Here is a 25,951-nt window from a genome sequence, read left to right as displayed (position 1 = left end):
CAGCACTTTGGTTATCAGATTTTAAAATCTGACAGCTCACGAACTGCAAACAATGAAATATTTTATTGCACTGGAAAACTGGTGTTTCCTAAGGTATTAGTCGTTACAACTGCCATTAATCCTTTGGGTTAGCAGTTGGCTTTTTAAATCCAATTGCAGGGCAGCATATAGCAGTTCCCAGGTTAAAGACTTCTACAGTTTTTGTTCACTAGCTTAAATGCCTTGAAGTAAAGCTGCTTCACCTTCTAGAGTTGTTCAGCCTTGTGTTATACCCTCAAAAGGAGGACCCCAAAACACTTAAGTGATTTCTAATAGCAACAGAGCAAGTATGCTGTGAGTGTAAACATTTTAACCCTGTATTTTGAAGCTAAGCACTTTGGTCAGTGAATGTGATCTCTGTCTAGTGATTGCTTCTCATCCATCTCAAGTCTCTGTTAGCTCTCCACCTAGTCCTTGAATCATGGGCCAAAATCCAAATTTTAAGGAAAGACAAAGCAAAATAAAGGGGCAATTAACTTACAACATGAGGATATAGGTACGCTGATAGCTAGAATGATCCAGGCAATGTCCATCTTGCTGAGACAGATCGTTGCTCTGTGCTGGGGTTTGTCCCCCTCAGTGACATGGGAGATGTTTCCTTGCACCCCGGGTTTCCAGGTCCCGGCAGGAACCAGTCTGTTTAGGAAGTTGCCGGTGGCGGTGGAGCCAGCTGTGGAAATGGAGCTGGACAACCTCGTGGAAGGTGCTGCAGAGAGAGCACTGCCCAGCAAGGTCACATTAGTCACCACACCGTGCTGCGTCGGAGCAGGTCCCTTGGGTTCTCCTGCTGCTGGGGAGGAGACGCTGACATCAAAACTGGTCTGAACCGAGTGACCTGCTGCTGCTGTTGCAGATCCAGGGCCAGCAAACAGAGGGACATTTGTACTGAGATTCAAGGTTACCCAAGAGTTGTTTTTGCTCAGCATATCCCATACGCCATAGCGGGTGGGTTTAAAAGGCACCGACACTGCTTCAGGATCAGTTGATGGTCTAGCAGTTGTGGTGGCAAAATCTGCCTCCTGCACCACTAGCTCGGCCCCATCCCTTCGCTCTGCTTCCGTAAGGCTTCCCGAGGTGTTGCGGTGGGGAGAAGGGTCCGAGTGTGTAGTTCTTGCCAGCCCTGTGCCATTCGGATCGCTGGACGCTGTGGTCTGGGACTGAAATGGGTGGTCTGTGAAAGGGCTCCTCAGGGTAGGGAAGGGAGAGTGCAGGGTCGTCTTTAGGTAAGGCTCTGAGGACTCTGTGAAGTTGCCTTTGAAAACCTGGAATATTTTCCCCTTGGGGCGAGTCTGTCCTGAGTGCAAAGCACTCTGGTTGTATAAATGATACGTTTCCTTTTCGCTGACACGAGGGCCACTCGCTTGTTTTTGCCCGGTGGAAGGGGCTTTCTCTGCCAGGCTGACAGGATGGGGAATGGTGCGAGCGGACGTGGGAAGGGGCTCTCCCGTGTGTCGGTCTTTGTGGTGAGGTGTTGTTCCCATGGCTGTGATAGTGGTAGTGTCCATCAGGAAGCCCTGAGAGGAGGAGACAGTGGGAGACAATACCTGAACAGAAAACACCAGCTCTTCCGTCAGTGCCAAGATCAGTAGAACACCTGGAGGAAAAAACACAGAGAGATGGTGAGGCACCAGGGAGGGACCAGCTGACACGGAATAGCACAGCTGATGCGTCTGGCAGGAAGGAATACCTTCCATGTTCTGCAGAAGGACAGAAGAGTTAGATTCCAACTTTGCCAGCTTCTCTAGGAAAGTAGGAAGAGAAAGGAAAATTTTCAGGGGCTGCAGTGGCCCTGTGGCCATGTGAGTGGAGGGGTAGGAATGGGAAGGTTGCAGGGAATCTCTGTGGTAAAGAGAGAGAGGAGTTTGCAGTATGGACTCAGGAGAGTGCTTTAAAGTGCCATAGGCCGGGGATTTCCCTGTAGAAACTACAAGGCATCCTACTGTTTAGGGGTAGAAACGAAAGACGTTTTCATTTTTGTTTTGGCCAGGAAGCCTCCAGATGAATCTCCGCATCATTACGAGGAACCTTAGTCTGCTCATTCTTTTGGCTGCAAAATCCTAAATTTGGCTGCCTCAGTCTTGGATGCCATTAAGCAATCTGTTTTTTGAGAGAGCAGCTGCTCAGCCCTTGCCGAAAATTAGGTCAAGAAGGGATGTCTGATGAGAGGGCTTCCTGGGTTATATATGTTGTCCTTTACTTAGCAGCTTTGGAAAATCTAGGCACTTATTTTAGAGTATGAGATGTGGAAAATCGCCAAATGTTAAAAATGAACAAGAAAACATAGCTAACACAACTATTTTGAAAAGCCATGTGATTATTAGGGGTTTGACTCAATCTAAAACAACTGCCCTTCGCATCCATATACAAATGTTTGGTTGTAATCTGTTTTGTGCTCACATGTGCTACGGGATTGGCTTGTGTGAAATTTGCCTCCCACCACCCTCTGTAGTGCACACCACTTCATGAAGTGCCACATTCACACCGCTGGGAGCATCAATTCTTCCATTTATTCCTAGTCCAGATAACGGACGTGGGCAGCTGCAGTAGCATAAGCCTCCCTGGGATGCAGGGCTAATACACTGTGAGTTAGCGTGACCTGCAGGGACTGCATCAATCACACGTCACCATTTCCATATGTTGGAGCTGTCGAGTGTAATGTGGATCTCTGCCCACTAGGAAGCACATGGAATAAATCCATTTTGCACAGTCCACTGAGCATCATCAGATGGCACCATTAGCACTGTGCTAGTGTGAATTTCAACCAGCGGTGTCAAGGTGAAAAATGTTGTCATGGTCTTAACAAATCAGGGAGATGAGTTCGTCAAAGCTGCAGGACTCCAAACTGGGTAATGATCACCTTCCAGCCAAGACTGTGGTGTACCTTCCTGCCTGCCCCCTTCTCCACCCTTCCCAGGCTTGCCAGCTTTCTCTGTGAGCGTTATTATGCCATTTAGTCCTACCCTACTTGGAAATATCTGTTATGGGCACCATCAGAAAAGGAAGACAGGGACTTGAGAAAATGAAAGAAGATCTCTGATTAGGTGTCCACTGAGCTCTGCTGCATGCTGGGCAGAAGCAAATGCCATGAAATGTGTTTATTCTGAATCCTGTGGATCATTCACACCCATTCACAAGGAGTGCAATACACAAAGCAAAATCTCACCAAAGGAACAGTACCTGTTCCTCCTACCCAGCTACATGCTCTACTTTGATCACTAACCATACTTTCTGAACCAGAACAGCACAGAGCTCTGCAACCAACAAAATTCACCTCATCGTGCCCCCAGCAGCCTCCTGTTACTTCACAGAGTATCCAGAAGATGAAAATGACTGGATAATGTAGTGATAGACAATTACAAGTAATGCACTTTCCACTACCTGATGCTAAAATTAGCTTTTTTTTTTTTTTTTAATTTCTGAAATAAATATCTCTGCCAAATAAACCATCACCTGGGATACTGTTTCCCAGTCCCTAGCCAGTCACAGATAATATGCTTTTAGCAGAACACCTACTCAAAGAAAAAAACCATATTCTGTACACTGAGATGCAACCAGGAGAGCAGATCATGCTATACTTGCGCAGCATCACTCTTGGAAATGAAAGGCAGGAGTTATCTTCACATTTTTGGCAGCACTTATTCTGAGGTCAAGGTCAAAGCAGATATTCTAGTGTCCATATGGCTAATAATTCATGCCAAGACAAGTTGCTGCCACAGAACAAATTCAAAGAGGAAAGGATGATGATTTATTTTGGATTTGGTGTGTGGAGATAATGTTTCAGGAAACTTTAGGCCCTGCTGTTCTGAGCACACAAGATAAAGTGCATTGGCAGATCTTACGAGATACTAGATTATAAAGATTGTAACTCCTGCTAAAATTTTTGGATGTTCTTTGTGTAACTACTTTCCCTCACACCTCACGCACAGAACATCTCTATTTGGTTAACGTTTTTCTCCAGGATATTCCTTAAGGAATAAGGAAGTTGTCAGCTTTTCTGCATATTGTGCCCTAGGGTTAGAAACCTTGATCTTTGGCTAAAAACCTACCTAATATCCATCTCCACTTCTTGGAATACTGATAAATCAGAAGCTTGCTGCTATAAAGATTTATAATCTCTCTGGGGCAGTCTGTTGTGGTAGCAGGTCACCACACATCAGGCATAGGAAGCCGGATGCATTTAGCTAGTACCTTTAGGTGGCTTGTAAAGCATGAATAATTATTCAAAGGCAATACTACATCAGAAGTAATTTATCTGACAATAAACAATATCCCCTATGACATCTGGCTGTCTCAGGCTGTGGCCGTCAGGTTTTGCTCATGCTGGACTTCCTTTAACAGTCTCTGCAGAGCCACTGTGGCCCCATAAGATACAGCTTTTTAGGACTTTTTTTTGCTGGTTGAATGGACCACAGTAACTCCTTCAGTAACAAGCAGAGCAAATTTGTGCCCCTAAATACTGAAAAGATATTAATCTTATTAGATCACTGTAAAAATAGCCAGTGCTGTATATTTAGGGAGAACCATCTTCTATATAAGGACTAACTAAATGTAACTCTCTGGGCTAATAAGGACTTCACAGTGGGCCTCGCTGGCCCTTTTAAGTAGAATTAATTAGCTTTATAACTGATCAGCATTCAACTGGAAAGCAAAAGAAGCTGGATTTGGTATTTTCAGATTCTCTGCATCATCACCTAAGCATGCTCTGGCTGGATTTGTGGTGACCTGATTGCCCAGAGCTCCCGCTTCCTTTTCTGTAATTTGAGGATATGCAGTGTCTTACAAAGTGGGACTCTTATTGAGGTCCCTGATAGTAGACTGCCCTGCTTGGCAACTTTCGCTTAAGCCTAAGAAAATTATATTCTGAATTTCTCTACTAAGGGGCAGGAGGCATTTGTCACAGAAAGACTTAACCAACCCCTTCCAATTTCTTCCTTTCCCAACCTCTGTCTCTGCTTCACATATGCACCCACACCGAGAAAAGGGCCATGGTGGGTACTATGCCAATCATCCCCTGGTGCCTCAGTTTACCCTCAGTCACACTACCACTGAAAGGAAACCTTTTGGTTGCTATCAAGTTGTCAAGGCTGAAGTTTTGATATTCCAAGTGAGATGGCACATAGCAGACGCTCTTGGTCAGTTCAAAGCATTGTCCTACAGCTCTTTGCCAAAATCCTTGTTTTGACTGCCTAAGACTTTTAGGATTGATCTTAAGAGCATGAGTCCTTTGGGGAAGGGACTGGCAGTCCTTACTATCTGCTGGCATAATGGTAATATAGACTTACGTAAGCACATTGTAGAAAATACCAATAATTAATTATATTTTCAAAGGTCACTTCACACCATTTTTTCATAATGGTTCACACTGTTTTTTCATAAGGGGACATTTCTAAGGTATAGGAGCTCATGCTCAAAAGGGGTCAAATGGGTTTGACTTTTAAATGCTGTGTGTCAAATTGCCACTTCTGGAGTCTAATTTTATGACTACATTAAAACCACTCAACCCTAGTGAGAAGGCTGATTGACCTGACATCTCCGTGGTGTGAACTGTGTCATCCTGTGGTCTTGCATAGTGCACCAAGAAAGGAATATTAAATACAAAATGAATTAACTCCAGGATGAAGCACAGCAGAGTGACAGCAAAGTGTACACAGAGGGTGCCAATGTGCATTTAGTCATTAAAACTTCCTGACAACATGGTGCAATGGTTCAAACCTCAACAGGATCTCCCTGCAGTGCTTCTTCCCACCGTACACTCACATGGGGAGTCCAGAAATGGTGTACATTTGTGTACGTGAAGAAAATGAAGGCATGCCTTTACAACAATGTTTTAAAAGACTGCAGTTGATGTCCTCAGCCAGTCTCAGAGAAGTTTGCTTTCCCAGACTATGAAATCTGCAGGGTACTACCGTTTGGGAACTTCCTCATGACCCTTTTGTTTGCATGCAGGAGGCAGAACTGCCTCCCTCCAAACCAGAAAAACAAAGTGATTTGGGCCCCAGCAACTGATGTTCTTTGACAGTTTTATCTCAGGACCTCAGGAACCTCTACTAGAAGCCAGTATCCTGTCACAGGACAACATTCAAAGGCTTCATTTAGGAGTTAATACCACCTAGTGCTGCATGGGGCACTTCACGAGCACTTCGAGAACAGCCTTTTTGCATGATACGGCAGAGCAGGCATGCGGCTGTCGAGTCAGCTCACGCGTTCAGCCTCCCCGGGACAACCCCTTTAAACAACACAAACTTATGTAACTTCTGATCTAAAGCCTGTGGAAAGGTTCCCAATTATTTTATTGGACTTTGGACCAAATCCTAATCACCAGAGATACAGTGGAAACTTTTGAGCTGCACATTCACATTTTCTACAGCAAATGAATATGCACAATGAGCTTGGTCTGGTGTTTGACCCCTTCTGGCCTTTGCTACCTCAGACCTTGCAGCAAGACAAACAGAGCCACCCTGAGCAGTACTTGGCAAACGTTCTTGCTCTAGGAAGTCAAGAAGAGCTTTTTGTGCAGAGACCTACTGCTGGATTCATTATTTCAGATTGCTTTGGGCAAGGGAAGCAAAGGGAGCCATCCTACAAAGGATCCATTATCTACAGATTCAGGGCTTGGGTACAGAATGCAGAAGCCTCTCCGTACAACAGTCTTGACTTACTAATTGCGAGAGAAGGTTGTGCAAAACCTGTTCAAAGCAACAGCAATGTTATTGTTGTAACAAAGCTTTCTTCACAACACTATGAACTTCTCATGTGTCTCTCAGCAAACGTAAAACGTTTCAGGGAGCAAAATGAATCTTTAATAGATGGAAACTATGGAGAAAGTATATATTATTAATTTTGTTATGGTCATTTTTGCTATGGTCATTTCTTCATAAACTGTCAAAGCAACATGATTTTCACTCACAATAAAGCAGCCTTTGTACAAACAAAGAGTTAAGCAAATGAGGGAAGAAAAAGTAGGTTACTCTGCACAGAAGATTTCTCTTCCCTGCCTATCAGTAGCTGTCATGCCAGAACTCCCAGATATTAACTTACAAGTGATCGTCTGTTTTCCCTTGTAAGTATGAGACAGGATGATCAACCCCAACTTCAACACACAAGGTATTTGGTAAAATACAGGGAATGAGACACAAAGAAGAACAGCCCTACTTGCAGTAATGTAAAACAGCATCAGCAGACGTGCTGGAAATCACATGTACAAGCACAAATTAAGTGGTACTCGCTGACACTCACTGTGCAACAACAAGTAATGGTAGCTACAGTTTTCATGTGGCAAGATGTCCCGGTACTTTAATGATATAAAAACATTGCAGAATACTATTATTGCCTCTAAGATGCACTTCCATCACAGACTTTGAGAGAGAGAGCCTGTAAATCAGAATTAAATTCTGATCCTCCAGGGAGTTAAACAATGGATGATACAAATAGGACAGTGTCGTGCAGTTACAGTGCAGGCAGCTCCCAATTCATTCTCACACTGCACTAGAGACTCACAGATACTGTGGGAATAAGTGCTTTGGAAATGCTTCAGATCGCCTATTCAGCTAAATACATACAGACATCCGAGCTGTTGAACCTTGTGAAAAGACTTACTGACAATCTAGGACAACAGTAATTACTGAGAGGAGGGTAATAAAAAGAAAGAGCCTGACTCTAGCTGCTTGTTCAAGGCAATCACTTACCTGAAAATATCATTTGGACTTGTCAGCAGACATCCTCACCTGCTCACATCACACAGATTTGGAAGCTTCATCCCTCAGTAGAAAAAGGAAAAATACGTCTCCCTAATGAGGCAGCAGCACGCAGGAGTTGCTGTTATTGTTGGAACTGGTTTGGAGGAATGAGGACAGAGACAGCCCAGGCAGGCGTGTCTTGCGGGGCTGTGCAGCGAGAGGGCTCGCTCCTTTATGGAGCACCTTTGCAACTGCAAGGCAAGATTACTTACTGAGCTAGTCCCCCTCTCTGCCAGTAGATAGAAGGGCTGCTTGGTATTCCAGCTTGGTTTCCCATCAAGTCCAGATACAGTTTGTCTGACACGGGTCTATTCAGATGCCAGAGGACTGCTGGCAGTTCTCAGTTTCTGGGAACAAAACAGCAACAAGCACCCCAGCTGCACGCCCTTGTGAGGCTGTTCAGTCCCTATTTCAAGGCAGAGTGCCCTCCCTCCAGTGCAGTGTTTAGCTTTTTGTGTGTGGATGGATTTTACAGATCTACCTCCCGCTTCTGTACCTCCACCAGACTTTCCACTTCATTCAATTATCTCTAATGATATTAATATTCCTGTCAGAGGAAAATATGGGGAATGAAATAGCGCTCTTCTCTCCTTCTCCTTCCCTGGCATTGTAATGCATGTTCTGTATTTTATTTCTTCACTCCTCAGTGGTAAATGGGAAATTTCTACTTTGTAACCATAAAGAAGTCCACAGATCCTGTGATTTCTAAAGCCATAATCCTGACTCCCTTCTTCCAGTTCTCCTTTTTCTGTTTCTTTCTTTTTTTTTTTTCTGGCACAGCTGGGTGTCTGGAAGAACACACTGCCTGAAGAGCACAAAAATGTGCCCTGTGCAGCCAACTATCAATCCCTCAAAAGGCACAGGCAAATGGTAGAACAGCGACAAGTTGGGGGCTTCTTGAGAGCAGTTTAGGAATCCCCCTGGAGCCAGCAGGCAATCCCCACTACTCAGTCTTTGATTCTGAGTCCCTGTTGTATCCAGAGATGCTGCGAAGCCTGAGCAGTTTGTTATATGGGCTCCTCACAAAATTCATTGCTAATATTTTGCTAGAGAGAAAAGCCATTTCCTCCTTCTCTCTTACTATACCATCTGAGAAGATCCTTCCTTTTTCAGGCCTTGGATACCAGCATGTTGCAGCCAGACTTCTTTTTTGACATTGTGGCCAAATCAGAAAGGAACAATGCTGTGATGATAGGTTTAAGATTCAGCAGCACTAGCAGCTACAGGGCCTCTGACAGTGACCCCAATGCTGATTTTGGGGGACTGAAGTCCCTAGCAGGAAGGCTAGGCAGGTACATATATTATAGCACAAGTATATTACCCATAGTACACAAACTCTGTTTTCACAGCCACGATTATTTCAAGGAGAACATGGAAAGACAGAGTACAAATAATAATCTTAGATCTGCTTTGCTCTCATGCAGATGCTCCTTTTCTCCCTGACATTTGCAGTTTACTTTTCACCGTTACTGTTTCCAGTCTGGAGGTTTTTCTAAATAAAGATATTTAGTGCATTATAAAAAAAAATTGGTCCTTACAAATATCAGCTTGTTTAGCAGTTTCTAGAACTCAGGGCTGATCAAGAGCTGGCTGCTGAAACAATGATTTAGCACGAAGCTGCAGCTGGCGTAACAAGAGAACCATGCCACATATTTTAACCTCTGCTGGAGGATTCGCCACATCTGTAAGCAGTAACTCACTACAGATTTCTTCCCTCTGTGCTGTCATGGATGGAAACACATGGCTCAAAACTGCAGAGACCATCGTTTGGAATTTCAGATGAAAACTCTTCATAAGGACAGAAGCTCTATGCATTCCCTTGTCCGAAACCACACGGAACAAACCAGAAATAATTTTAAGAGCACACAAGTGTTCGTTGATCTGACAGCCCCCCCCTCACACAAAGCTTGTCCAGCCCCAGCTTTGCAAATGCACATCCCTTCCTATCCAGCCTTTACTTGGCAGCAGTTTTTGTTGGCAGGATGCTGTTGCCAAGGGAGACAGAAAGGATGTGCAGCTGGCTTTTCTTTCACCTGCACTTAGTGCTGCTGATCCTATTTATGTTACTGCAGAACCTTTGGCTTCTAAGAGACCTACTATCAATGTCACTGGACCTTCTGAAGAGTCTTGACAATGACACAAATAGCTGTGGCCTCTGATGGAAGGCTTAAAATAGCATCTTGCTGAAGAGAGGATGTAGTTGGTGTCACAGATGCTGACTCAAGCAAGGGTATCCATTTCACAAGCAACAATAAGAAGGGGGAAAGGAGGATTCAAAGCCATCTTAAAAAGGTTTCTGACAACTCCCCAAAACACTCAGTAACTTCAGATATGTAAAAGTTACATGTTTAGTCTAAGGTAGCCATGGTTCTCACAGGCAATTCACCACATCCACAGATCGATTAGTACCCCAGAGAGACTCCTCTCTTGCCATTAGGAAAAGAAGTCACACAGAGGAGGATGAGCTTTAACTAGATGTCCAGTTTTCAGGCGATGAAAATTAGGTGAGATGAATCCCTCCTTGTATCCCTCTCGCATCTCGTATCTACTTAGATGGCATCATCATAAAGCAAACCAAGCATTTGTTTAGTACAATAAAGGGATAAATAAAAGTGATGTTTGAAAAGATGAAATGTAGTCTTTGTATGGCAATACTTTCCAGGAGAGGAAATCCCACTGCTTTTGACATTCAGAACCAGTTTCTACTGAACACTAGACAACAAGCCTTAGAGAGCAACACTTCATTGGCATGAAGAGTAGACTAGAGCAGGGCCTGGCAGCCTTTTCATGGTAATGTGTTTGGAAGCATTTTTCTTTCTGATATTAGAGGACAAGCGGGCAAAAACTAATTCAGCTGAAGCTAGGAGCTGCTGCCTCTCAAAGAAACAGCACGCTACTGATCAGCTGTGCGTGACCCCTGCAAGGCAAGATGTCTGGCACCTGCTGAACTGGAAAGCGGCAGGTAGCATGAGGTGGTAGGAGCCATGTCTTCATCCATAAGCCTTTTTCCAAAAAATCACAGCTCCTAGACCTGCTGCACTCCTTTCAAAATCCTCCCACTTGCAGCTGGAGATAACCAAGTCAGAGGCTTTTGATTCCAGCACCCGATGATACGTCTTCTCCAAACCTAATTTCTTCATGACTAAGCCTCCAGCTCCAAGTAATTTACACTGACTTACCTATCAATCAAGGATGCTTATTCTAGACTCGGGATTCTCTTTCATTACAGCACAGTCATTTTTAGGTTGTCTTTTCTAAGGAAACATTTATAGGAACAGGTTGTCTATTCCTCTGTCTTTCCCAGTAACTTCTGATTCATGGCTCATTTCAAATATTGTAACACACTGTATGACAACTGGTGGGAAGGCAGAGCAGAGCACCCTACTCATGAATCCTTCTGCTTCAATGATGCAGACTTTTTTTTTCTCTGCTTGCAAAAGCTGTGCTTAAATTCTCCAGCTGCAGGTAAAGAAATGTTGATACTGCAACCAGAAGGGATGTTACAGTTCTGCATAGGCTGACTAACTTCTAAAACTCCTGAAGGTATTCCAGTCATTTAATCTGTTCACCAAAATTGATTAGGATGATTTATTGCTTATGCCCCCTTTAAACACATTATTACATCCAAATGCCTGGTTATCCTTATGCTGGATCTCCAATGAGAGCTTGCACTGATCTGTTATGTGGGCAGGTAACACACAATTAGAAAGTAACTATTATATTTGCCTGCAGGAAAGCTTTACTCTGATGTTCTGACCATTGGCCGGTTGAAGGAAAGGAGACGTTGTGCCTCAGTTAAGTAAATGGGGAGGGGGGTGGGGGCGCTTATGCAGGTATTCGCTGTCTCAGTTTATCATCTGGACAAGTAGAACCAAACCAGGTCAGGATCAAAGGAGTCAGCATTTCCAGTACGGCTACTGGTTTGGGGGTAGAAAGGGTCAGATGTGAATGGGAATAATTCTCAAGGTGGACTTGGGCTATAAAAGGTAGTGAGAATTTCCATGCCCAGATTTTCTTGTGTGAACACAGTCCAAGGATGTAAGGTTACACATAAATCATCCAGAAACGCTGTAACATACTGCTCTTAATATCTGCTGGGTTATACAGGGCTAGCAAAGCCTCTGGAGTGGATGTAAGGTTGCTAGGGAAAGAAGTGAGCTGTTACTTTTCATTTCTGTTCACTCTGCCTACAGACTAGTGTCAGCTTTCTTTTGGTTTCTGGAACAAAAGTTTATATTGCCTCTTAGCTGTCTTGAGTTGAACCTGGCTTCAGCTACAGCTGATTTCAGAATAACCTGGATGTTCATCATTGCCCAGCTGCACTGAGCCACATGGGTGCTCCGTGAACCTTCAAGCAGGTTTGCTGATGGACTTAGGGGGTCAGCAAAGCCCCTCCACAGCCTGCAAAAAATGGAGCTGCATGCCTGAAATTCAAGAGTGTCAGGCATCTATGTTGCACTAGGACACACAAAGATAAAAGGGAAAGATCAAATTCCCATCTTGAAAATACCAGCTGCTCAGTTCAGAGATGAAGAAAGGTTTTTTGGCTCCATTAGGTGAATTGCAAAATTGCACAGGTATTGAGATATGGATGTTTTGCCATTCTTTGTAGCCGGGTATTGGTCTGGAGGGAATGATGGTCCAACTTGGTGTAGAACTCCTATGTTCTTGTAAGTAAGGTCAGAGTAGTGGCTGGATATAATTTCTGCTAATGAGAGCAGGACTCTGCTGCTTATATTTCACTCAGTGTTACTGCTCCTGAATTAGATTCAAGAGGTGGAGATAGGCAATATCTATCCACAAAGAACAGAAGGGTGAGATGACATGGTGATACAGTGTACTTGATTAGTCAGGGGATCAGTAATTCAAGTGGAAATACATACGGAGTTAGGAGGAGGATCTCAATTTATAAAAAGACACTCTATCAACGCTACAGTTCATTCACTTCTGTAATTCTTATTTCTTATTCAGCATGAATGCAGTTACACAAGAAAGTAAAATGTTTCATCTTTCTGCGTGGTTTCTTTTTACATGCACATTTGCATCTTTTAAAAGAATGGAATGTTAGTTTGGACATGTGTTGGTCTTCCATTTTCAGAGGAACATGTTGCATATCCAAAACATCATTTACATTCAATGGTATAAATGTTCATAGTGGACTCAGGTCATTAGAGTTTCATCCTGCCTTAAATGTGACAGGCTGGCATTGTCATCTGCACTTCTTTATACCATCAACATAGAATCACTGTTTGGAATAATAGTAATAATAATGAGCATAACGCTTATTGGAGCATTATTTGCACAGTACTTAACAAGTAAGATACTTTATTTGTCTCTAATTTCTGGTTAAACCTGCCTCTATTTATATTCAGAAGAGAATCTACTTCAACCATTCCTGAAATGTCATCACCTCCATGCTTAATTTTATTTTGGAAGGAAATTAGACTGACAACCCTAACAACTTCTGATTATTCATAGAACAGCCCTTGTGAAGAGATTAAATGTACCAGCGTTTGCATGTTGCCCTGTCAGCACACAGCCCTTTAGCGATCTTCTCTTGATGTGAAAGTTAGCTCAGCCTCAAGGCTCATTCATCCTTGACTTCTGTTTCGTTAATACCGGTTATGTTGTTGGTGATATGACATGGACATCTTATCTCTCTCCTTCACCCTCCAGCAACTACACTGGGAGCCTCATTTTATTTCAGTCTTGATATTAACCTAGTTCCCAAAGCATGGTACTTACTCTTCAGCTACTGCTGATGGGGGCTGGAGTCAGCAGGCAAACCAGAGAGGGGCTGTTCTCCTACCTCTCCCCTGCACCATCTTCCCTCTGGGAGCACCGTGGCTGTGAGATGCTGCAAAGCAACCCTGGGTGGCTACTGAGAGCACCAGGCACCCAGACACCTCTGCCTTTACTGTAAATGTGCAGCCTGGGTGTGCCGTGCTGAGAAAGCATCGCAGGAGCGAAGTCCTGAGGTGCTTGTCCTAATGCTTTGCTGTGTGATCTGTCTCTAGCCCTGTGATCTAACTGCTCTGCTCTTGAAGGCTATTGACTTTTTCTGGTTGAAGTGCAGAAATGCCAGCCACCTAATGGGAACATTTGATTTTTGGTAGTTTCAGTGCCAACCTCAGTGGTAGCACCTGGCTTCATTGCACTGCCCTTAATACGTGTGACTGTCTGGGTCCCAGGGAGGGCCTGAGATTTCCTAATGCGTCGGCAACAATCTTCAAACACAGCTGTAGGTTTTTTCCTCAGAAACGATTCAAGTGCAAATATACCCAGTGGTGCATTTGGAAAGACAAATTCATCTCTGAAATAGCTAATAACATGTTTTTACTGCTTACACTGCTCTGATCCAGGCTTTCCTTGGTCTGGACTTCATTTATTAATATACAAAACATAACCTTGAAACTAGGGTGCAGCAAAGCTAATGACAAACGAAGAACTTTCTGTTCAAGCACTTTGAATGAACTACAATTAAACATCACTCTGGGTCCTCAACAGACAGATGCTGGAAGAGCCGTGTGGCAGTCAGATGTTACATTCCCATGAAATGCAATGATAATACTGACATAAGTGTCTTGTTGTCACACTTTTGCCTTATTACATTTTCCCTTTCCTCTCTCTCTTTTTAAGCATTCTCAGCTGTCATTTCACCCAAGCAGTAAAATTATTCTCACAGTAAAGTGCAATATCGGAAAGCAATTCTGTTTGGAGACAGAGCACTAAGTGTGGCCTCTCAGCGTTAAAACTGCACAAGAACATTAGTCTTTGCATTAACATTAATACCATGACTAAGAGAATATATTAGCAACAGCCTTAGTAAAGGTCAGGACACCGAGAGGAAGGAATAGCAAGAAGCATTATACGAAGGACATAATTTTAAGATAAAGTGCTGAGTTTCAGCCCCATTCAATATGAGTTGAAAGGACTGGATGGAAATAAATAATGGAAGGCTTGGTTGAAGTACCAATTCCAGGACTATTGATAGCAGTGTCAGGAAAAGTCCACTGGGATGTATGGTGGCTTCTGCTGCACCAGTGTAAATCCAGGACAACTCTGCAATTAGTCAAATATTTCAGCATCAAATGACTCTGAGAGATCATATGAAACACTAAAGAAACCAGCAGAAGTAAAACATGGTTGGGAGCTGAAGACCAATGACCAAACGAGAAGTAAGAAACAATCTGAAGATTAATGTCAGTTAAGAACTGGAAGGAGTAGTCAACGGAGCGGAGAGGCTCGTCTTTTGTTCTCTTCAAATCTGGGCGCTGGGTGGGCCACCTGAAGCCATCATGACAGTTCAGCACAACCGCTGCTTGGGTGTTTAATTCCCCCCTTTATCTGGTTTGTTGGAAATCACTGTTTCAGTCAAATAGGAGACTGAAATAAAACTCAAGTACCTGCATACTGAAGATGCAGAAAACAGCTGCCTGGCCCAGATTATTTACAAACAGTAACTTGTATATAGTTGCTAAAAACAAGTTATCTGGCATGAACCAAGGTCAGTGACTGAAATGCCTCAGATAACAAAACCCACCTAAGGTTGTGTTTTGATGTGGCCAGAATCCGACTTCTTGTTTTGGGAGCTGCTTCAGCAAGACACTGGAGGAAAAGTTGCTTCCATCTGATGTCGGTGGTATCACCCACATGCCAGAAGCATCACACCAGGGTGGGAGCAGGCAGATAAAGCAGAGGGAGTGACAAAATCAACATGTACCTCTGCTGTTACAGGCCTAAATCACAGAAGATTTTTGAGGGGACATTCAGCATGCAGCTCTTTATGCAGATACATTACTCTCCCATTCTACCATGCTTATTTAGTGTATATTTATTCAAAAGTGCCCCTGCTGGGAACTGCTCCTGCATGCTCATTCACTGTCAATTACACTGCCAGGAACAGCAGCACCTACAGCAATGATTCTATTGAATTACAACTATTTCCTTAAGATGACCTTGGGTCCGAGATATTTATCATGAGAGTAATAAAACAAAAAGAGAAAAAGTGACACAGCAACAGTTTGTAACAATTTGTTTGTGAAGGTGGTGTGATTTGAGCTTCCAAATTACAGGCAAACACTTTGTACTTGTATGGCAATATAAAGCTTCTCTTACTCAGAGCTCCGTGTCAGCTTCTGCCTCTGTCTAAATTAATGCTTCCAATTAGTCCTGTTTTATTGCGCATCCATCACAGGAGATTCACTGTTAGGGCCCTGAACAATACAAATCCATATACTGGTAATTATGAAAAAATACATTTAGTAAGACACAAATGTTTCATATTTATCAGCAGTGCCTTAGGCGCTTTACAGATTTTTTTCTGACACATTTTTAATTTCTACAGTCAGATTTGTCTTTGGGTTTAGCAACTAACCGAAGTCAAAGGCTATGTAACTCTCTACACTGGGCTCAGGCTTGACTACTTTGTTTTTTCAGCATGTGTCTTGAAAAATCATCTCGCTACCCATGTGCATGTCCAAGGCAGTAACTAATCTTCCAAGCTACGTGGCACGCACCATGTAGGGGGAAAAAATATCTAGACTTATTCCTTGAAATTACATCATATTACCTAATTTATCCAATGCTATTTCCAAACTTTCTCTCTTTTTATGTGCAAAATCTTTGGCAGATGTTAAAAATGTATGCGGAATAGCTTAGAAACGACTGAAGAGATGGCAAAAGAGAAGAATGTACTTAGGGCACCAACCAAAATTATGGTTCCCTAATAAGCCTGTGGTTTTGAGAGACACATAACTGTCACAATTATTTAACTGGGCTAAGACTTTTCAGGTTTGGAGTCAGTCCAGATGTGATATTTCCAGAAGACAGGAGGAGAAGGAGCAATGTAAGGCTCAGCCCTGAACCGAAGCAGAGGCTGTGCTTGTCTCTACTTGCTAGGGTCTCCAGAGCAGCTGGACACAAACACCCTTTCACCACTGGAGGAGCTGCTCTTGGCAGAGCACGATTAAAAAGTGAATTTGATGACAATTCTTATGAGTTATTTTAAAAATGACCCCTGAAAACAGAAGACATTTCTTTTTTTAAAATAAAACATTACGTGGAATTCTTGGAAAGCAAAACTGACATCAAGCTTTAATCTCAGCAGGAGATTTTCACTGATTCTTTATTGCCCAGTCACCTATAGAGTGGCTCTGGAGGCACAGGGAGAGCACGACCTCCCTCCACAAGACCCTTCTGATATAAGAGGACTGTCTGCGTAGTTATCTTAACAGCTCTATCTTGCTGCCTGTCATAGACCTTGATGTGATTGTGGGACAGGGATGAAGGGGAAAGGGTACAGCTGGAAAGCTCTGCCTCTTGGTTTCTGGAAGAGCAGCAAAAGAGACATGCCCAAGGGCAGGCTGAGTCACTTCGCAGAGAGAGCTACTCTGCTTCATCGCTGCTTGAAAGGGAAACGTTTCAAATTTTGCTCTTTTTGTGGTTCCAGAACAACAACGGTCTAGGGAGAAAGAGAGGACATCACAAGCACTGAGGCCAGGCATCAGAAGCACATAGCATCACTGTTTTTCTACTTGCTGCCATGCAGTCATATGGGGGCCTAGGAGAAAAGTCACGGGGAAATCTTAGCAGGGAAGAAACAAGTGGGTTGCTGTTCAAATTATTCTTTAAAATCTTTTACGTTTTAGTAAAGATTCAGATTTTTTTTCTACAACAGGCTAAAGCTTGTCCTGTGTGATTCCACAGAGGCTTTTTAACTCTAGGGGGCATTAACTTTTCCACAAAGGATGGATATAAAAAGCCAGTGGATCACAGGTCTTCAGCCACATGGCTGTCTGTCTGGCTGGAAGAGGTTCATTTGACTCTTCCCGCAGCAGGATGTGTGGGGTGAGCAGGCTCCCACCTAGCCCTTCATTTTAGATTCCTGGCCCAGGCAACACACATGTTTGACAATCCTGTAGGCACTTTAGAGCAACAGACCAGACCCTCAGCTCATGTGATTTGTCCATCCTTACTGAAACCCAAAAAGCACTGCCAACTTGGAGCTCTCCTGAGGCTGGCTCTGAACATGGAAAGCTGCATGGCCAAGCACACTCTGTTTTTTACAACACTCTTAAAGCTAGCAGTGCAGAGCAACCCCTCCAAAGCTCCAGCCTCACCATGGTGGCACAGTTCACTAACAGGATCATGTCACTGCGTTTCTCCCTACACCACCCTACTGAGACAGATATGTTGAGCTGCTAGCCTTAAACAAACATGCTGATTGCAAGGGGGAGGCGGACAGGGAGGACAGAAGAGGAAGAGAGAAACAGAGTAGTATTTTTAGATGGTAGGACAAAATAACCAATCGTAATCTCCCTTTAAAAAAAATAAATCAGCCATTCATTCATTCACAGGCATAAATATGATCAAACTCACCCTCCACAGAGTAAGAGTTGCTGATGGCAGTTATGCAAATCCATTCCTAGCATACACTTCGTGGTGTACATTTACATGTCCTTCCTTGATGTGTGTATGATTATGCTGAAGAGTCTTGTCCAAAGATGAAATCTCTAGACTGACAAGCTGTCCCTTCTGTATACCCACAGGCATAGGCATGCTATGGCAGCAGTTGTGGGAGAATAACTCTGGGCATATCAGTGTTATTTCTAATTAACATATACCTATGTATTTCATATTTATTTTTTGTTCATCTTTTTATCGATAAACAGATTAGAAAAAAATGCAGTCTTTTATAGTTCAGGTCTAGACTCCTCTTCCAGTAAACACATCAAGGTCTTTCATTTGTCAGAAGTTAGGAAAAACTACTGACACAGGCTGTCCAAGAAAGGCAGTACCATGGATCAGATGGAGCATGCTGAGGTGGTCTGAAATGTCCATACAGCGTGATCTCCACTGGGACAGGAGATACAAATCCAGACTTGCAAAGCTCCTTGTTAGTCTCTCTTACAGACCCTGAGCAAAATCATCTCATATGGAGGCATCATATCGACGTATGGCAAGATCTCCTACCACATATGCACGACATACAGCTTAGGATAAAATCCATTTAAAAGGATGCCTGCTCATGCAAAGTAAAGCCATAATCACATTTGGTTAACTCTAAATATATGTCATGACAATGAAGCTCAGATCAGGCTTAGGGATTGAGTGCTCTGACTCCAATTCACAAGAGGTAAAATCATCTTGAACTGAGTGGATAAGATCCCTGCTTGACACATAGACCTCAACTAAACCCAGAGAGCCTTGATGAGGCACATAGCTGTTGGACCAAGCAGAGACTTGCATCAAGAGATGTCAGGGTATGGTTAGGCCATTTGGGGTAGCTTCTTGTGATGGTTTAGGAGTAGGAAGTTTCAATTCCATAACTGCTGTTCATCAGCAGTCTGCATGATACAGCACATGACAATCCAATAACAGGCAAGGGCTGGTCTGTAAATATGGTATGGGTTTAAGGGGTTTTAATGTGTCTGTTCCCTTTAACCATTTACAGCTTACAGTGATTTTTCTTTGGACAAGCAGTTTATCTGAAGATGAAGTGGTAGATTTGGTGGAATTTTATGTGGAATTTATACATAATTTCACGCAAGGGCTCAGCTTGACAGAAACAACAAAATTCACCCAACAAAAAACCCAAGTCAAAGGCTGGTTCAAACTCACTCAATGGATTTACATGACTGATCCCACAACATTTTGATGAGATGTAATCTATACTTGTGTTGTGGGTTTCTAAAAAATGAAAGTTTGTCTCTCTCTACTGTCACCAACATGTTAAGTTGAAGCCCAAAACTGACACTTAAATGGCAGCATTAAATCTCGCTCCCTGGATGGAGGAGATATTAGAGAGACCCCTGCAGATAGCAGGCTTAGAGCACAGCTGTACGGAAGAAAAGGAAGAAGGAAGGACTAAGGGGATGTCCTAAGACAGAGGAAGCAAAAAGGGGAACAGAGAATAATAGGAATGGAAAATGGTAGAATATACATATTTTCTTACTGAGCAATACTGGATACAAGAAACATGACCAGAATAAATAATGTTATCTGCAAAGGTTAGTTGCTATATAGAGCCAAATCCTATTTCTGATCATTGCACAAACCTCCCATTGACATGGCTGAGATATTTACTCCATGCTGAATGCACATTATTTACACTTCAGCCCATGGATTGGCATCAGAGTTGGAACTGGGTCTTTCATGGAGAATAAATCTGACATTCCTTCTTTCGACCCCTGTTTAACATTCTAGGAATAACAAATTTCTTCATGAATATGTACAAAATGTGCCAAGACGAGTTCTGCCCTCAGACTGGCATTTCAGTGGGGCTATGCTGCTGTATTTCAAAGCAAAATTTGGCCTTCGACTCTAATTGCTCCCAACTCTAGAAATATTGAATTGATTTTCTTCAGACATGAACTGTTTTCTCCTTCATCACCGAGGTCTATAAAACAAGCTGAGTTCAAATTTCCTAGCGTCAGCTGTTCTTGAGTTATGAAGGCAGAGAAGCTGCAACCGGAACAAATAGGAATAGCTGGTTTCTCTTCACGCCCACATATCATAAAAACAGCCAGGCTGATTTTGCGGAGAGTTCTTGAAATATTCACCTTTAGGCTGAGGCCAAGTCTGAAAAGTACACTGCCACCCCCTGAGGAACTTTCTTGAGAAAATTAGACACAAGTGGAAAATGGGGGTAAGCTTGGAAACAGAAATTGAACTGAACCCATAACAGTGGTTTGTTTCCACAGGAGTAATTAGCAATTCCCACGCCTCCATCACAAATTAGCTTTGTAAGAGCTTACATGCTCCTGAGCAGGACTGTGGCTTTCTTCTTTCCTAGAAGAGACATTTTTTCTTTTAGCATCAGATAATCATAGGCTGTTTAGGATAATTTTAATCTGTTTCTTATGTCTGGCAGACAGGAACCTTGCCACAATGACTATCAGGAATGTCTGCAAGACTCCACCAAGATCCTTGCTCACTGCCTGCTCTGGCAGCCCCATTTTCAAGTTCAGCCTTGCAGCCCAGAACCACATGATCAGGACTCCATGCTGCTGCTTGCAAAGCCTGCACAGGGGTTTTCTCATCATCCAATATATTTATGGCTTTCAAATTGAAACACATCGATCTGTTGAGAGGCCCTCACTGTACTAGGCATTGCAGGGACATTCTAGTCATCCATGTGTTCTCTAACAAACACTTGCACCCATGCTTGTCTTCTGAGCTCTGATAAGAGCAAAGTAGATTTTAAAAAAATTGAGACACTAGAAGAAAAAGCCACAACTCCAAATGCTCATAATGGAAGGTTCAAGGAGGAATTTGAGTTTGGTGTTTAAAAGCCAACTTATTTTGTTGCATATAAGATACACAGACTGACTAGAAAAGCTGGTTTAATTCTAGTTGTCCCTTTTTTTTCTAAAAGATATTTGCACTTGAAAATCTTCTGACCAGCCTAACTGCATGCACATCCTTAGCCGAAGGCAGTGGTTATAAAACACCGCATAACTATCTCATTTTACATGTCATTCCCTGAGACAGGGAATCTCTAGTACAGCATGCAGCCACCAAGGACATCACGTGGGGCCACCATGTGAAAACATGTTATTACTCAGATGTTACGCTGTCAAAAGTTGCAACTACTCACTGATCTAGTGAGCCATCAATGACTTGTTCTGCTCCTGATCAAGCTTTTCGGGCAAATATAGAAATACTGAGACAGAAATTCCCATATCTAGATTACCAGAAATAGGGGATGCCAAGCTGCCAATACACTTTTTTTTTTTTCCTCTTTTTTCTTCTATGATCAACAGTAAGCACTGTAGACAGAAGACAGCAGTTTCTCAAGGATCCAGGTGTCTGCTCTGCCATTTTTGCTTCCTGCTTCTATGACAAAAAGCTTGCATAGTCCTCCTGTGCCATCAGGATTCCCTGTCAGGTTTGGCCTTGCCCTGATACTCTGATGATGATCAGGACATAATGAGACGTAAGGGGGAGTGGGATGTGCCTTTCCACAAGGCACCTGCAATGCACTGAAGTCACAGGGATTACAGAAGCAGAGCTAGGAGCAGATTTGGACCCGTTATCTTTCGGTTGTTTTGAGAAAATAATAGTGAAGCTGTTCCTCTTTAGAAAGGGGTGACAGAGTATGCATATTTATTGAGCTTTGCTCCCCAAGGTGCAGGCACACAACTCCCATTTAGCTACTGTGGCTGATGTGGGAGTGCTGCGAGGTGGAGAGACAAATTAAGAACAGATTTACCATTCAGACGTTCAGTGAACATACAGCATTCCTATTTAAAAATAAAAGAATAATGGTATTTATGCAACTCAGTATTCAGCAAAACAGTAATTCGATTAGAAAAACATTACAAACCCTGAAAACAATATGATGCAACAGTAGCAACAATTTAAAAAAAGCAGATACAATCTTGTCCAGTGACTTAGAGGACAGGGGATGAGGAAGGTTGTGGGTTTTTTAATGGAAAAGAAAAAAGAGTTTTTTCAAGTGGGAAGGAAGATCAGACAGATTTCAGGGAGGAGAAGAAGAGACAGGCAGTTATCAGGGCTGTGTGATATATCCCATTAGAGAAGATGCAGGATTTAGTTGTACTTCATATGAAATGAGTTACATTTAGTGGGCAGGTGATTTAGTGTAGGCTCAGCTGCCTGGGATGTTCATGTGGAGTAGCATGTCCTGGCCTGGACTCAGCAGTCTTGGAATGTGCTTTTGCTGTCCATACAGCAAAAATAAGAATACAGAAATGATGACTGCAGCGTAGGGAGTACTGATGCATCGCTCTGGATTAATTTGTTATGGATTTACTTCCTGAACATGTAGTTAATGAGTCCAGAAACTATATATACTAAGCCTCAAGTATGCCCTGTTGCGTTGATAAGCGACTGCAAAGAGCTAAACTTGGACATCACATGGATTTTTTTTTTTTTTTTTTTTTCTTCAAAAGGAACCTCAGAGGCTGCATGCATAGGAACATCAAGACACACAACAAAAGCCACCCAAGCCTGGACATTAGACCTGCTGCCCTGCCTTCCTCTGCCTTTCCAGGAGTTGCCAAAGGACCCTTCTTGTGAAGCCGCAGAAGGATTGTCTGCAACTCCCGGGAGGGGCCTGTTGTGTGCCCATGGTGTTCTGGCCTCCTCCCACCCCAAGTGGGGCAGGACACAGTTGTTTCAGCCCACTTATGCCCCACTGTGACCCTGCAATGAATGGGGCAGGGGCTTAAATAAAGGGACTTATTACAGGATGCTGCAACCAGCTCTCTTTTTAAGGATATAGTAACATGTCTGTCTGTCTATCTACCTTCCTACCTACTACACGTACTGTTTTATATCTATGTATCTAGATATAGAAATATACATAAACAGTATAATATATACAGCAGTATAAGACATTATATTGTTACAATAGTTCAAAACATTTGATGACAAATTTCACTGTTGGTTTGCACAGCCAGACATCCTCCAGTTGTCTCAATATATTTTGATTAAAATATTTGGTGGAGAGAGAAGTACACAGCCAGCATCTTTCTGCAGCTGTCCTTACACACAGGCATGTCCTTACACACAGCCAAAGACATGAGGGCACAGTGGCATGGCAAACCAACCTTCCTCAGGTTTCTGTTCTATTTCTGTTCTGCTAAAGGGTAGGAGCCCCAGCTGACTAGCTTGCTACTGAGTGATATCTGGGATGGAAATTAAATAGATGGAACATTTGCCTGCATGTACAGAGGGGGGCAAATAGTAAGGGAGTGGGAAATATTTGATACATAGCAGTAAATATTAGCATTAACTTTGCTCATCACAACTGCACATTCATTATAGCTTTCCACATACCAAATCCATAAGTCTATATGTGCTGAGCCAGTGGCTTGCCATAGCAAGCAGCAAATAATGAATGATGTATTACCTCTCTTATAATGGATTGGTTATTTCAACCATACTTGCCTTGATGTGATGAAATAAATGACAGCAATTTTGCTAATACATGGGTTTTCTGATCTCCCCCTCCTTTCAAATAGGGCAGAAAGGTGTCCTTTAACATTTAAAGCAATGGAAGAACACAATATGTATGATAGTAAATGACTATAACGTAGTATGCCATAAACTGTAAGTACTGTCTGGTTTGAAAGAAAGCTGATGTGAGGTATAAAGAAGGTATTTTACACACGATAGAGGTAATAAATTTAGAGTTTTCTGGAGGATTTAGATCCAACTGGAAATAAATCCATTGCAAATATTTTTGAAGTATTGTATAGCTACATTAAGAAAGGACTCTGCCATTGAGCTGAAAGTGCTTCTCATTCATCTGGTGATATTACAGCTTTGCCAGTCAAATACTGATCATATCAATCAGTTTTCTATTTTGGACTGGTGATGGGAAATGTATAGCATGAGCAATGTATTGCATGAGCAATGTTACTATATTCTCCATTAAAATAAAACATCTGATTCAATAGCAAAGAATTGCTGGTTAATGTTGTCCATTCAATAAAGAAGAAATTGGACAGGGTGAGTGCATCATGGCCCTCTTCCTTCCCTATGCTGTGCTTGCTTTGTTCATGAGGCCAAACTGTGACCAAGAAATCAGAAAAAGGCAAGATGTAAAAATTCAGGGTCTGATCCCGAGGCCACCACCATCAGTGGAAGGTTTTCCACCAAACTAAAGTGGCTTTAGAGAAAATCTTTGCTCTGGCGCTCATTTTGTACAAGCACCTGGGCCCTACTGTGTCCCCACAGAATGACAGTGACACCACACTGCTCTAATCCTTGGCAAGAGGATGAAATCGTGCTGGGAACAAAAATAACTCCCACAGCGTGAGGACCGCTCTGCCCTTCAGTAGGGCTGGATGCTAAGCCAGCTGTTAAATGCTGCCTGTAGTCAGCTGCACTTTCTCCAGCTGCTGCGGCTCTCATCTTCCCTCTGAGAATAGGCACCACTTCTTGGTGATATGGCAGTTCCCCCTTGTTTTTGCTGGCTTGGACATGGAAGTCCCTGCCTACCCCAAGGTGTCTTGATGCTCATCAGGTTATTAGTTTTCTAGCATTCCCATTGCTTATTGGGGTTTTCGGTCCTCAGAGTTTTATCAGACCCAGCAGACCGGATCCCACAGTGGTAGTCACTCCTGATGTTTAGCATCACTAGTATTACTGGTTTTCACCACATTTTTTTTTTTTTCCTGATGAATGCTGACTAGTTTCTTTCCCTTCTGCCACTTTGCTTAAGTCACATTTGCCCTCAGAGAAAAATGTGGCAGCATCATGAACAGGAATGGAAAGCTCTGTCATATGGAGAGACTAGGATGCAACGTGATTATCATGTTAACCAACTCATTGCCCTTTGGATGCTTGGCCCACATCCAGCAAAGTGACATCAATACGGTGCTCTAGGCACATGCTGCAAGTCGTCAGATTCTACCAAAATGTCAAACAGCGTCCTGGATGCTGCAGGGATCTCAAGGGGCTGAACAGCAAAGAGCTGCATGTCTCTGTGCCTGGATGGATCCATGCTCCCTCAGCAACTCATGCAGTGCACTGTGCAGGGGCAGCAGCAATGCTCATCCACCCTCTTGGAAAGTCACTGAAATCATTGTGTTGTCCCTTGAGGGCAAGCAGGCCAAGGGATACCCTTCAAAATTTTCTACAGCAAACATGAGGTGCAATAAGCCAAAATATTAAATGAACAACTGGCCTCACCTTGCTAACAGAGAGCTTTTTCCTGTGAGATTTCTTTAAGACCTTCTACTGAAATGCAAGCATTTCAGGGACCCTTGTGTGCTTTGGGTAAATCAAGGTTTGACTTGGCAGCCATATACACTACTGGAGCCCACGCAGTCCTGGCTCCCAGCAGGGGCCTGTACGCTGATGAAGTTCTGGCACCTGTCTGCAGTCCACCAAGACATGACCACCCACGGTGGGCAAAGGCACAGATCAAATCCCCTCTTCCATCACTGGGCTGCCAGTTATACCCCTCTCCTGGTGCTGCCACAAATGAGCCAGGCCAGAGCCCGATCCAAGGCATGGTGCAGCAATTCCAGTCAGGACTCTGCTTTCAGTGGCTTCCTCAGGCTTGTGGTAGCAGTACAGACACCACAACAGTCTTGCCCTCTCAGCAAATAAAGGTTCATTTCCTACCCAGTCTATCTTTTGTCTTCTCCCTAATCCATCAGCGAAGATACAAAGCTGAATTTCCATGGCAACAGACT

General features: G+C 43.1%; 1 protein-coding gene across 2 annotated transcripts in view; it reads right to left on the bottom strand.

The window, feature by feature from the left end:
- Window positions 1-25,951, bottom strand: part of TMEM108 (transmembrane protein 108) — a 170,705-nt gene that overhangs the window by 10,590 nt on the left and 134,164 nt on the right. The window contains exons 1-2 of one of the 2 annotated variants that reach the window (XM_074898120.1): window positions 7,725-7,896; window positions 521-1,633 (exon numbers count right to left, since the gene is read on the bottom strand). In XM_074898120.1, the coding sequence (XP_074754221.1) occupies window positions 521-1,633; window positions 7,725-7,737 (1,126 nt within the window). In that variant the 5' untranslated portion in view covers window positions 7,738-7,896. Of the gene's footprint in view, window positions 1-520; window positions 1,634-7,724; window positions 7,897-25,951 lie in introns of those variants that run through there. The other variant, XM_074898119.1, reaches the window with a different exon arrangement.

This window comes from Athene noctua, chromosome 2, assembly GCF_965140245.1.
Source record: "Athene noctua chromosome 2, bAthNoc1.hap1.1, whole genome shotgun sequence".
In the NCBI taxonomy this organism is placed as follows: Eukaryota; Metazoa; Chordata; class Aves; order Strigiformes; family Strigidae; genus Athene; species Athene noctua.
Note: the sequence above shows the minus strand (reverse complement) of the source record. Positions and strands in the feature narration are given on the sequence as shown.